General features: G+C 33.2%; 1 protein-coding gene across 1 annotated transcript in view; it reads left to right on the forward strand.

Annotated features, from left to right (window-relative positions):
* The window catches only part of LOC139486720 (uncharacterized), a 167,215-nt gene that overhangs the window by 133,355 nt on the left and 19,235 nt on the right, over nucleotides 1-14,625 (forward strand). The window contains exons 62-69 of the mRNA XM_071271644.1: nucleotides 164-281; nucleotides 4,688-4,889; nucleotides 5,557-5,623; nucleotides 6,179-6,340; nucleotides 6,799-6,891; nucleotides 11,903-12,082; nucleotides 13,252-13,323; nucleotides 14,353-14,463. Of these exons, the coding sequence (XP_071127745.1) occupies nucleotides 164-281; nucleotides 4,688-4,889; nucleotides 5,557-5,623; nucleotides 6,179-6,340; nucleotides 6,799-6,891; nucleotides 11,903-12,082; nucleotides 13,252-13,323; nucleotides 14,353-14,463 (1,005 nt within the window). The remainder of the gene's footprint in view (nucleotides 1-163; nucleotides 282-4,687; nucleotides 4,890-5,556; nucleotides 5,624-6,178; nucleotides 6,341-6,798; nucleotides 6,892-11,902; nucleotides 12,083-13,251; nucleotides 13,324-14,352; nucleotides 14,464-14,625) is intronic.

The following is a 14,625-nucleotide window of genomic DNA, read 5'->3' on the forward strand; positions in this document are numbered from 1 at the left end:
AAAAAAAGGAAAACTCCCTTTAAAACATTTAATGCCAATAATTAAAGGTATGCATAAACAATAAGAATTATGTTGAAATTCACAATATGTCAAGTTCAAACATTGTAAAATTCATAAGGCACTTGAATTATGCCCCTGTAAAATTATTCATTGAAATTTGCAGATGACAAAAGATCCCTTCCTGTTTAGAGCAGAGTTAATCAGTAGAGCACACAGTGTAAATGCTCCGTTCCTACAATGTACCAAGTATTTCCATACAGTATCCATAGGGGAACTTTTGAGTAAGTATTCCATTCCTACAGTGTACCAAGTATTTCCATACAGTATCCATAGGGGAACTTTTGAGTAAGTATTTCATTCCTACAGTGTACCAAGTATTTCCATACAGTATCCATAGGGGAACTTTTGAGTAAGTATTTCATTCCTACAGTGTACCAAGTATTTCCATACAGTATCCATAGGGGAACTTTTGAGTAAGTATTCCATTCCTACAGTAGACCAAACATTTCCATACAGTGTCCATAGGGGAACTTTTGAGTAAGTATTCCATTCCTACAGTGTACCAAGTATTTCCATACAGTATCCATAGGGGAACTTTTGAGTAAGTATTTCATTCCTACAGTGTACCAAGTATTTCCATACAGTATCCATAGGGGAACTTTTGAGTAAGTATTTCATTCCTACAGTGTACCAAGTATTTCCATACAGTATCCATAGGGGAACTTTTGAGTAAGTATTTCATTCCTACAGTGTACCAAGTATTTCCATACAGTATCCATAGGGGAACTTTTGAGTAAGTATTCCATTCCTACAGTGTACCAAGTATTTCCATACAGTATCCATAGGGGAACTTTTGAGTAAGTATTTCATTCCTACAGTGTACCAAGTATTTCCATACAGTATCCATAGGGAAACTTTTGAGTAAGTATTCCATTCCTACAGTAGACCAAGTATTTCCATACAGTATCCATAGGGGAACTTTTGAGTAAGTATTTCATTCATACAGTGTACCAAGTATTTCCATACAGTGTCCATAGGGGAACTTTTGAGTAAGTATTCCATTCCTACAGTAGACCAAGTATTTCCATACAGTATCCATAGGGGAACTTTTGAGTAAGTATTTCATTCCTACAGTGTACCAAGTATTTCCATACAGTGTCCATAGGGGAACTTTTGAGTAAGTATTCCATTCCTACAGTAGACCAAGTATTTCCATACAGTATCCATAGGGGAACTTTTGAGTAAGTATTTCATTTCTACAGTGTACCAAGTATTTCCATACAGTGTCCATAGGAGAACTTCTGAGTAAGTTGTTCCTACAGTGTACCAAGTATTTCCATACAGTATCCATAGGGGAACTTTTGAGTAAGTATTTCATTCCTACAGTGTACCAAGTATTTCCATACAGTATCCATAGGGGAACTTTTGAGTAAGTATTTCATTCCTACAGTGTACCAAGTATTTCCATACAGTATCCATAGGGGAACTTTTGAGTAAGTATTTCATTCCTACAGTGTACCAAGTATTTCCATACAGTATCCATAGGGGAACTTTTGAGTAAGTATTTCATTCCTACAGTGTACCAAGTATTTCCATACAGTATCCATAGGGGAACTTTTGAGTAAGTATTTCATTCCTACAGTGTACCAAGTATTTCCATACAGTATCCATAGGGGAACTTTTGAGTAAGTATTTCATTCCTACAGTGTACCAAGTATTTCCATACAGTATCCATAGGGGAACTTTTGAGTAAGTATTCCATTCCTACAGTAGACCAAGTATTTCCATACAGTATCCATAGGGGAACTTTTGAGTAAGTATTTCATTCCTACAGTGTACCAAGTATTTCCATACAGTGTCCATAGGGGAACTTTTGAGTAAGTATTCCATTCCTACAGTAGACCAAGTATTTCCATACAGAATCCATTGGGGAACTTTTGAGTAAGTATTTCATTCCTACAGTGTACCAAGTATTTCCATACAGTGTCCATAGGGGAACTTTTGAGTAAGTATTCCATTCCTACAGTAGACCAAGTATTTCCATACAGTATCCATAGGGGAACTTTTGAGTAAGTATTTCATTCCTACAGTGTACCAAGTATTTCCATACAGTATCCATAGGGGAACTTTTGAGTAAGTATTTCATTCCTACAGTGTACCAAGTATTTCCATACAGTATCCATAGGGGAACTTTTGAGTAAGTATTTCATTCCTACAGTGTACCAAGTATTTCCATACAGTATCCATAGGGGAACTTTTGAGTAAGTATTCCATTCCTACTGTAGACCAAGTATTTCCATACAGTATCCATAGGGGAACTTTTGAGTAAGTATTTCATTCCTACAGTGTACCAAGTATTTCCATACAGTGTCCATAGGGGAACTTTTGAGTAAGTATTCCATTCCTACAGTAGACCAAGTATTTCCATACAGAATCCATTGGGGAACTTTTGAGTAAGTATTTCATTCCTACAGTGTACCAAGTATTTCCATACAGTGTCCATAGGGGAACTTTTGAGTAAGTATTCCATTCCTACAGTAGACCAAGTATTTCCATACAGTATCCATAGGGGAACTTTTGAGTAAGTATTTCATTTCTTTCTACAGTGTACCAAGTATTTCCATACAGTATCCATAGGGGAACTTTTGAGTAAGTATTTCATTCCTACAGTGTACCAAGTATTTCCATACAGTATCCATAGGGGAACTTTTGAGTAAGTATTTCATTCCTACAGTGTACCAAGTATTTCCATACAGTATCCATAGGGGAACTTTTGAGTAAGTATTCCATTCCTACAGTGTACCAAGTATTTCCATACAGTATCCATAGGGGAACTTTTGAGTAAGTATTTCATTCCTACAGTGTACCAAGTATTTCCATACAGTATCCATAGGGGAACTTTTGAGTAAGTATTTCATTCCTACAGTGTACCAAGTATTTCCATACAGTATCCATAGGGGAACTTTTGAGTAAGTATTCCATTCCTACAGTGTACCAAGTATTTCCATACAGTATCCATAGGGGAACTTTTGAGTAAGTATTTCATTCCTACAGTGTACCAAGTATTTCCATACAGTATCCATAGGGGAACTTTTGAGTAAGTATTCCATTCCTACAGTAGACCAAGTATTTCCATACAGTATCCATAGGGGAACTTTTGAGTAAGTATTTCATTCCTACAGTGTACCAAGTATTTCCATACAGTGTCCATAGGGGAACTTTTGAGTAAGTATTCCATTCCTACAGTAGACCAAGTATTTCCATACAGTATCCATAGGGGAACTTTTGAGTAAGTATTTCATTCCTACAGTGTACCAAGTATTTCCATACAGTGTCCATAGGGGAACTTTTGAGTAAGTATTCCATTCCTACAGTAGACCAAGTATTTCCATACAGTATCCATAGGGGAACTTTTGAGTAAGTATTTCATTTCTACAGTGTACCAAGTATTTCCATACAGTGTCCATAGGAGAACTTCTGAGTAAGTATTCCGTTCCTACAGTGTACCAAGTATTTCCATACAGTATCCATAGGGGGAACTTTTGAGTAAGTATTTCATTCCTACAGTGTACCAAGTATTTCCATACAGTATCCATAGGGGAACTTTTGAGTAAGTATTTCATTCCTACAGTGTACCAAGTATTTCCATACAGTATCCATAGGGGAACTTTTGAGTAAGTATTCCATTCCTACAGTGTACCAAGTATTTCCATACAGTATCCATAGGGGAACTTTTGAGTAAGTATTTCATTCCTACAGTGTACCAAGTATTTCCATACAGTATCCATAGGGGAACTTTTGAGTAAGTATTCCATTCCTACAGTAGACCAAGTATTTCCATACAGTATCCATAGGGGAACTTTTGAGTAAGTATTTCATTCCTACAGTGTACCAAGTATTTCCATACAGTGTCCATAGGGGAACTTTTGAGTAAGTATTCCATTCCTACAGTAGACCAAGTATTTCCATACAGTATCCATAGGGGAACTTTTGAGTAAGTATTTCATTCCTACAGTGTACCAAGTATTTCCATACAGTGTCCATAGGGGAACTTTTGAGTAAGTATTCCATTCCTACAGTAGACCAAACATTTCCATACAGTGTCCATAGGGGAACTTTTGAGTAAGTATTCCATTCCTACAGTGTACCAAGTATTTCCATACAGTATCCATAGGGGAACTTTTGAGTAAGTATTCCATTCCTACAGTAGACCAAGTATTTCCATACAGTATCCATAGGGGAACTTTTGAGTAAGTATTTCATTCCTACAGTGTACCAAGTATTTCCATACAGTGTCCATAGGGGAACTTTTGAGTAAGTATTCCATTCCTACAGTAGACCAAGTATTTCCATACAGTATCCATAGGGGAACTTTTGAGTAAGTATTTCATTCCTACAGTGTACCAAGTATTTCCATACAGTGTCCATAGGGGAACTTTTGAGTAAGTATTCCATTCCTACAGTAGACCAAACATTTCCATACAGTGTCCATAGGGGAACTTTTGAGTAAGTATTCCATTCCTACAGTGTACCAAGTATTTCCATACAGTGTCCATAGGGGAACTTTTGAGTAAGTATTCCATTCCTACAGTGTACCAAGTATTTCCATACAGTATCAAAAGGGGGGAACTTTTGAATAAGTATTTCATTCCTGCATTATATGTAAACCAAACATTTTTTTTTTTAGGTAACATGCCAGACAACAGAGACACAGAGTTTGATGTCCAGATACAGGAGAGTATTGGTACACTACAGGAGATCAGAACAAACATGGCCCAGGATGTGGTTATACTATACAACCCTGAGGATATACCTACTAAAGAGAAAGAAGGACAGATGGTGGATCCCAGGAAAATACATGAAGACTTGAAAGAAGTGGGATTTAACTGGTAAAACAATTAGAGGCTTTTTATAGCTGACTATGCCGTATGGGCTTTGCTCATTGTTGAAGGTGATACAGTTGTTAATTTCTGTGTCATTTGGTCTCTTGTGGAGAGTTGTCCCATTGCCAATCATACCACATCTTCTTTTTTTATATAAATGAAAAAAGTTTATAAAATTGAACAAAAAAACAAACAAAATAAGAAGGTTCATTTGTGTGGTCCTGTGACATCTTGTTACGGAAACTGTTTAAAATTTAACTAAAATGCTCAAATTGTGAAGATTTCAGTTATTTAGCATGACTTAATGATGCTAGTACCCGATATATGTGCATTGTTTTGTCAAAACATTTTCATACTTTTGTAAAACTGCTATATTTTGGGGCCAAAAAGGGGTCTTACTGAACCTACTCCTTTCTAGTAAATGTCTACAATTTCAACCCTGTTAGTCTCTTAAAGTAGCACATGGGGGTTTGTTTTATGACATGTTTAAGTTGACTGTGTGAAAAATAGCTTGTATGCAAACTTTCATAAAAATATCACCCATCGGATCAAATCTCTATTGTATGCCTTAAACCTTTGAAGCATTCTTTGTTTAGAAATGGTAACTGGTTGGTTGTATTGTATAGTATGAAATCTTCAGCAATCCATTTAATACAGCTATTGTTCATTTTAGTTGGTTCTCTGAAGATATGGAAAACGCATCAGAACTTGAGATTGCAGTAGCTATCATGAATGCTAAGGTACATCCTTTATTCTCTCACATTCATAAGAATCTACAATAAATTATCATGGTACTTGCCTAAAAAAATATAGATAAAGTGTCTTCATATATCTGATATCAGATTTGTTGCTTACACATTTTTAAAGCACAAACAATGAAAACGAACAAAGTATAAGGTTTATAACTATTCTGTTTGTTCCTTAGTCATTACATTTGTACCTCTTTTTTCTTGCAGATCCTTTATTTAATAATAAGTCATGAAAACTGCAAATGAATTCAATGATAGAATATCTTGGACTTTAATTGCATATCAACAATACTCTTACTAACCTATGCATATTTGTGTCATCTGCTAACAAGTGTAAATAGCAATTTTGAATATATAATGTAGAGCATTTATGTACAAAACAAACAAAATAACACTAAATATTGTATTTGTATTTTGTCTATTTATCAAGTCTGCATGAAAATAATTTTCCATGTGTTTAAATAAAATTGAATTACTTTTAAAAAATAGTTTATGAAAAAGAAAAGCCTTTTAATAACAGAAATAACTATGCTTTATCTTTTGTAGGTGGTAGTAGTTTGTATGTCAGAAAGATTTACAAGTTATCAAAAATGTCGTCAGATGTTCTTGTATGCTTTAGAACAGTTAAACAAACCATTTGCTGTAGCTGTAATGGATGAATCACAAGAGTGGCAGCAAACAGATGTCGGATTCAAGATTGGAAACCCAGTGAGTACAAATAAAATATAGAGATATGCTTTGTATTAAATTACGGCAATATTAGTATACCGGTGTTCAAAAGTCATAAATCAATTGAGAGAAAACAAATCTGAGTGACAAGCTAAAACTGAGGGAAACACATCAACAATAAGAGGGCTATAATCCAGTATATAGAAAGTCAGATTGATTGATGTTTGAATTACAGTGACTCAGCACAAACAGCCTACCAATCCAGCACTGTTCAGTACCTTTTAAAACAAATCAATATCTTTTTTTGTTTTGTAAAAATTAATGATAATGAACAGTCTGAACATTTTGACTTGGATGGAGAGTTGTCCGCTTGGCACTCATACCACATCTTCTTATATCTATATGCAGTAAGTAGTAGTTCTTTGAGTAAGTAATACATTGAAAAGAGTTAAAGCAGACTACAAACGTTTTTTTTAATTTATTTAATTGTTTTGTAGAGAATGGCAATGATCAAGAGTGTTAAAAGATATGAGAAAAAAATGGAAGATCTGATAGATATCATCAAGAATCATTTACTGGATATTGAAAAGGTAAATATGTGATAGATATCATCAAGAATCATATACTGGATATTGAAAAGGTAAACCTGTCATAGATATCATCAAGAATCATATACTGGATATTGAAAAGGTAGATATGTGATAGATATCATCAAGAATCATATACTGGATATTGAAAAGGTAAATATGTGATAGATATCATCAAGAATCATATACTGGATATTGAAAAGGTAAATATGTGATAGATATCATCAAGAATCATATACTGGATATTGAAAAGGTAAATATGTGATAGATATCATCAAGAATCATATACTGGATATTGAAAAGGTAAATATGTGATAGATATCATCAAGAATCATATACTGGATATTGAAAAGGTAGATATGTGATAGATATCATCAAGAATCATATACTGGATATTGAAAAGGTAAATATGTGATAGATATCATCAAGAATCATATACTGGATATTGAAAAGGTAAATATGTGATAGATATCATCAAGAATCATATACTGGATATTGAAAAGGTAAATATGTGATAGATATCATCAAGAATCATATACTGGATATTGAAAAGGTAGATATGTGATAGATATCATCAAGAATCATATACTGGATATTGAAAAGGTAAATATGTGATAGATATCATCAAGAATCATATACTGGATATTGAAAAGGTAAATATGTGATAGATATCATCAAGAATCATATACTGGATATTGAAAAGGTAAATATGTGATAGATATCATCAAGAATCATATACTGGATATTGAAAAGGTAAATATGTGATAGATATCATCAAGAATCATATACTGGATATTGAAAAGGTAGATATGTGATAGATATCATCAAGAATCATATACTGGATATTGAAAAGGTAAATATGTGATAGATATCATCAAGAATCATATACTGGATATTGAAAAGGTTATCATGTCATAGATATCATCATAAATTTTCAAAGAAGAAAAGCAAGTTTATAAAATGATAGCGGTCACAGAATCTATTGGTTTCTGTTTGTAGACATTGATATCCAAATATCAAGTTTTGTTTTAGTGTTTTAGTCCTCTTGAAATTTATACAATGATCCTTACCAGTAAAAGAATATACAGTTAACACTCGTTGTCTCGAACTCGGTTGACTCGAAATTTTGGATGAGTCGAAGTTTTCACGTGGTCCCAAAATTTGTTCCATATCAATGTATGTAATTCGACTCCTGATGAGTCGAAATTGGATGAGTTGAAATTTTGTTTGAATCGAACTAAATTTACGATCCCACGGCTAACAAAAGCATTAAAAATTCATTATTTATCTCGAACTAGTATACGTATGTCAAAACATGACCTCCGGCATTTAAATGGATTGAAGACTGGGGCATAGCTGGGTCCCTTTGAAGTGCACGCCAACCAGGGGGGTTTTGGGGGGATTGCCCCCCAAGATTTGTTTTTTGGGCTAGACGCAAAATGGTGCGTTCTGAGGGCCTAAAATTGGTTTGATTAGCAAATTGTTAAGACTGTATTTGATCATTTTTTATTAAGAAACATCCTGAATTTTTTTTTAAAAATCTGCCCTTCGTATTTTTAGCTGCAACAAAAACATCCATGGCCTTGTCTAAATTGACCTCAAAATCACAGTCCCAGAGCCGATAATCTGTCATTTCTCATTGTGAAACGGATGTACGATTTTCAAACATTTCAGTACGTTAAACGACCTTTCAGCTGTAGCACTAACAAAGGGCATTGTTAGGAGAACACACAGTATTGGTCAATTGGTCATAAGTTATTTGTTCGACCACGGAAGAAGATATTGTACATGAAAACGGTTTTCTGAATTCAGAAGTCGATAATCAAGTTCCGTGATCATATGACCCAGAAACGGATAGTAGAGAGAAATTCGCCAGTAATCCTTAGGGGTTTCGGCTGGATGGTTAGCACTCGAGGTTTGTCTTCCACACCACCTAGGATCATTTTCATCTATAGTAAAAAGCTCTGCTATATCTAGAGTGGTTTGGTATTGCTCGTTCCAAACATTATCATCATTTTGCTCGGAACGCAACATTTCAGTTACGGACTAGTACTGCGGAACTTGATGAAGTCTTGAACGGCTATTTTGTTTTATATTTAATGCATTGACACCTTAATATTTCGAAAAAAATGTAAAACGTTTGCCCTTTTAGGTTTGTCACGCTTTGAACTGTTCATGTTTTATACGCTGTTTTTTAAGTCGAGTACCAGAAGAAAATTATAGCAAATGAATTAAAACGATTTCGGTCAGGGTTGATTTTACAGACGGAAATAGTATTGTGACGTTATTATTTAAAATAGTTATACTGTATCGTTTTCTACTTTGATTGGTTAAGTTAATTTTAATATTTTTTTAGTCGTTTGTATTTTTATTTTATTTTTCGGCGTAAATTATTTTTTTTAGACCCTGCGATGTGCACGCCATGGCGTGACAGCGTATATGGAGCTACGCCCCAGGAAGAGTTAATCTGACAATACACGTGTAATTAAATTTCCAGTCACCGACCACTGTATTGATTTATGACATGCTATTTCCACGAATGTTTACCTAAGATTATCTTTTATAATTTTTTTATAAATAATTAGTGATGCATTGTTAATGTTCATGAAAAAGTATTTAAAATGTTTACAAAACAATTAATTATGATTTACACTTTTTTTTTTTTTTAATTAATCAAAGTTTTATTGCACTTTTGCTGTTAACAATTTACTCAATCTACAGCTTCAATTAAGTATCCCTTAAATTAGTCATTGAATATTTAGGGAAAAATATTCAATAAGTATATCTATAAAGTTAGTTGTATTTATTACATACATAATAGCAGTTCTACATAGTATAGTTTCATACCGGAATACGGTACGTTTCTTAACCTAAACTGTATATGATTTATTTATTGAATCTTCACTGAACCGTAAAGGGAAAACGGTACTATTTATTCTGCCATAGGCGACAATATTAACATTTTCTAAATTTACAACTTTTTAAGATAAAAACTTGGATAAAACAGTTATATGTTGTGTTAGTACTTTATTATTGTGTTTTAAAAATTAAAGCCAAATAGTAGCATGACCAACTTCCAACGGAGCTTGTTTATGTTATCCATGCCCACCGTCATTTTGCACCAAATTTATGAAATTTTGCAAGTCTTTTCAAATAATTCTCTAGAAAATATTTCAATAGGTTTCAAAATTTATGTTGTAAATATACACACTGCAGTTATTCATAGATAAATAAAAAATATATTGTACCCTTACATCCAATCACAGCGCTCCTAATTTGACTTCCTTCACCTGCCTTGGGTACACAAAAGGCCAACCTAATGCTGGGAAAATTAAATTATGATTTACACTAATGAGCTTGGGTGTGTATAAAGTAAGGATTATAACTTCCGTTGATGATCGGCGTCTTTAATCTTGTTGTATTTTCTTTTGAAAAGAAAGAGTGAGATAAAACAAAATTAAGAGGAATATAAATTTTCTAAAGTCTCTTGTATCCAAGAATAAACAATTTTGTCAACTATAAACGACCTGAATAACGGAACTATTGATTGGAAATTACTCTCTCGGATAAGAGCCATAGAAAAAGGTTGTAACGGAAACAATTGAAAAAGTAAAAATAATGTTATTATAATAATGAAAGACCTTGACATACAAGTACATCGATTTGATACCAGAATATCGATCTCCTTCCAATATTCACCCGGATTTATTTTGGCTTTACCAAGCTAAGCAAGAGTTGTGTCCCTTGTTCTGTCAAACTTCCGGTTTTCGTTTGAGTCGAACTATGTGTATCTTGAAATTTTTCTCTGGTCCGGCTAACTTCGAGATAACGAGAGTCAACTGTATAGAACAAAAAGTTCTCTAAACTGGACTGAGACTTATTCTTTGTATCTCTGATTTTTATTAAGGAATGACTGTAATATTTTTTCTGTCTATGAAGAAATAACATAAAAAATTTGGTGCACACTGAATAACGCACAAAGCGGGTTATTTAACAGTGTGCACCACATTTTTTATGTTATTTCGAATAGACAAAAAAAATATTACAGTCATTTCTTATAATTTAATTCTAAATTCCATTTTAAACCGTAGAAAACCATGAAAAAACGTTGATGACGTCACGGTCACATGACTAAATTATGTCTATGGGCTCATAACAAAATAATGTCAGCCAATCAGAAGACGTGTTACATCCAAAATTAAATTATTGGTGTATATCAGTATCTTTAGTTTTTCTTCTAATATATACATAATATATAATACATTTAATTCATTATTTTGTACATAGCCTTTAGTTTTTTTATTTGAACTGTTTTATATTTGTCATTTACATGTCTTAATAAAACTAAAGACTGCTGCTCTGTTTAAACATAATGAAACAGTATGTACTCTGGAAAGGGGGAAGAAAGCTCCATTTCCATTATGAAAATATTTGGATATTTTTTTATTGGTATGAGACTTTAACAGTCAGATTTAAGATAGTTTGTTTATATAGATACAGAGGACAATAGAACAACTGTAATGGTCTTCTTGTATCACTCTGCTCAGCTTTTCATAAGCATGTCAAGGCTTTGAGATGTAAATTATGCTTAACATGGCAATAATGACTTTCATCTGTGACTAATCACAAAATTAGGGTTTGATCCAACATTTAGAAGATTAAGTTTAACACAAATTTATTGAGAATTCATCTTCTTCCAGTTTGCTGGTGTAAACTGTTATGTCTTTCACGAAAAGCACACTACTATGATAAGATAGATTGATAATCAGGTATTATAAGGTGTACATCTATCTGTCAGGCAGGCAGTGGATTTACCTTAGTGTAGCCCATAATTAATATAGTATAAAATCATATTGAAAGTAATACCGTTACTTAAGGGTTTCATTCTAATGTTCATATATGACTAGGGGGATAACTGTTAATGAAAACTCCAGAATTGCTTGAGCATATTTTCATAAGTAGAATTGCCTAAATAATTACATGTGTTTTATTCAAACATTATGTATACTTACAGAATACCATGAGCAAACCAGCTATATTTATAAGTTACTGCTGGGCCAATTCTCATGAGGCTTGCAGTGTTACTACACAGGCTAAAGAAGGATCTCTAGGATATGGTGATCCCAGAGCTATAAAGAAACACATAGAGAAAGCTGGTCTACCTTGCTGGTTGGATATCGAACAGATGGGCAAGGTAAAATGAGGGTTTTGATCATTTTGATTTTAATGTTTACTGGACTTAGGTTTCTGTAAATATTTGAAGTCTTGTATAGTACTCGCTTGTCAAACTGTAAGTCAGTAAAATGGGCATCAAAACATCCATTAATTAGATAAGTGTAAAAGGTATTTTCAAAATACATGTATGTACTAATATTATAGTTAAATTGTCATCCACAGAATGGGTAATCGAGTTGCCATAGTTTAAAATTCAGTTTGAGTATGGTAGTTTTAATAATGGGCTTCAAAAACACCATTTATGAGTTAATACAGTGTAAATAATATTTACGAAATACATGTAGTTAGTTAAATCAGCATGAACAGAATTGGTTATCCAGTTGCCAGAGTTCAAAGTTCAGATTGAGTAGTTTGAAAACAAACTCATTTTGTACACTTAGAATTTCTGCATAATCATATTGTGTAAAATCCTTAATATATATGATTGTTAGAGGCTAGCTTGGAATAATCAATATGAAAATGGTTAACTTTTACAAATTGTGACTTGGATGGAGAGTTGTCTCATTTGCACTCAGACCACATCTTCTTATACCTATGAAAAACAAAAGTGATACAAAAAATTAAGATTTTGTACAATTGATTTATTCTGTCCCTATAAAAGATTTTTATGCCCCACCTACGATAGTAGAGGGGCATTATGTTTTCTGGTCTGTGCCTCCATTCGTCCGTCCGTCCGGTTAAAGTTTTTGGTCGAGGTAGTTTTTGATGAAGCTGAAGTCCAATCAACTTGAAACTTAATACACATGTTCCCCATGATATGATCTTTCTAATTTTAATGCCAAATTATAGTTTTGACCCCAATTTCATGGTCCACTGAACATAGAAAATGATAGTGCAAAGTTCAGGTTAAAGTTTTTGGTCAAGGTAGTTTTTGGTGAAGTTAAAGTTACATTAACTTGAAACTTAGTACACATGTTCCCTATGATATGATCTTTCTAATTTTAATTCCAAATTAAAGTTTTGACCCCAATTTCACGGTCCACTGAACATAGAAAATGATAGTAGGAGTGGGGCATCTGTGTACTATGGACACATTCTTGTTAATTGTGCTATTTTACAAGTTTTTTTGTATAATTTTGTATTTTAGTTTGGTATTTTATCAGTTTATTGTATAATTTTGTATTTTAGTTTGGTATTTACCAAGATATCACGATTGGATTACAGAATTCTAAAGTTCTAGTTGTCTGTGTTTCTGACGAGGTAAGAATACAAACACTGTAACAATTCATTAGATGGCTGTCATCATTTCTACATGTTAATATTTAATGCTCAAGGGGTAAACATTAGATTACAACAAAAGGATATGAAATGATTTTAATTAGTGGTTTTATTGTCATTGTCTGAATGGGAGACACAAGATTTACTAACTGGCGACAGCACAGCATAAACCAGTTGTTTAAAGCATTACAGTCAGGTTGATGAAATACCTAGACACTTTATACCTTGTATTTGACTGTCATTTGTACATTTTCCTTGACCTCATTTTCCATGGTTCACCATCTACTTAAAATAAGATACCTGAAAAAAAAAAATCATCTGAAATACTCATTTATTAATTATAAGTAAAAGATAACAATAGTTGGTATATAGCATCCTTTTAAAATCAACTAGTCCATCAGACAGAGTTCACTTAACCTCAATCTCGTTTCATGGATCAGTAATCAAGTTGATCTTTGTTGATTTTGGAAACTTGATCAAGGTCCTGTATGATTAGATATGTTCATAATAATTATAGTATAACTAATCGCCGTATTTGAATATAAAAAAATAAGACAACGCGTGACCGAACGACGCATGGATTAAACGAGTGCGCAGCACGAGTTTAATCCATAGCGGCGTTCGGTCACAAGTTGTCTTATTTTTGATATTCAAATACGGCGATTAGTTATACTTTTTATTACATTGTCAAATGGCTTTTTTTTTTATGAAATTAATGTAGCAAATGTCTGGGACTATATGTTTTTCCTACGCATTTAAAATTTGTTTTGATCCGACGTTATCGACGTCTTGACAACGCCTACTGTTGTATGACGTCAGAGAGTGAAATAACCACGTTTATTTCACATGTGAAATTATTGGTTTTTATTTAACTGGGAAATCAATGTAATTTATTGCAACCAATGTAATAAGAGCATTTACCTATATGAATACCATAGATGTGTTCAGAATGAGATCATAGATGTATCAGTGTATGTTTAGTGTAATATAATATTGTTTATATACTTTTAGTATCTGCAATCAGAAGCCTGTATGATGGAAGCCAGGTTTGGAGGTTATAATCTACACTTACCTTTGGTTGTTTGTGTGGTAGGCACAGGAAAAGATTGGAAAACATCAGAGGTTTGTGAATGATTATGATAGTTGTTTTTACATGCTACCTATTTTTGTAGAATTTTTAGTAATACTCAGAGTGAAATATGAATAAGTCTAAATCTAGGATTTGAAAAGCTTAAAAATCAGTTGTTTCTTCTTAGACCACTTTGCCACCAAGGCCCCACCAAA

The sequence above is a fragment of the Mytilus edulis genome, chromosome 8, assembly GCF_963676685.1.
Source record: "Mytilus edulis chromosome 8, xbMytEdul2.2, whole genome shotgun sequence".
NCBI classification, from domain to species: domain Eukaryota; kingdom Metazoa; phylum Mollusca; class Bivalvia; order Mytilida; family Mytilidae; genus Mytilus; species Mytilus edulis.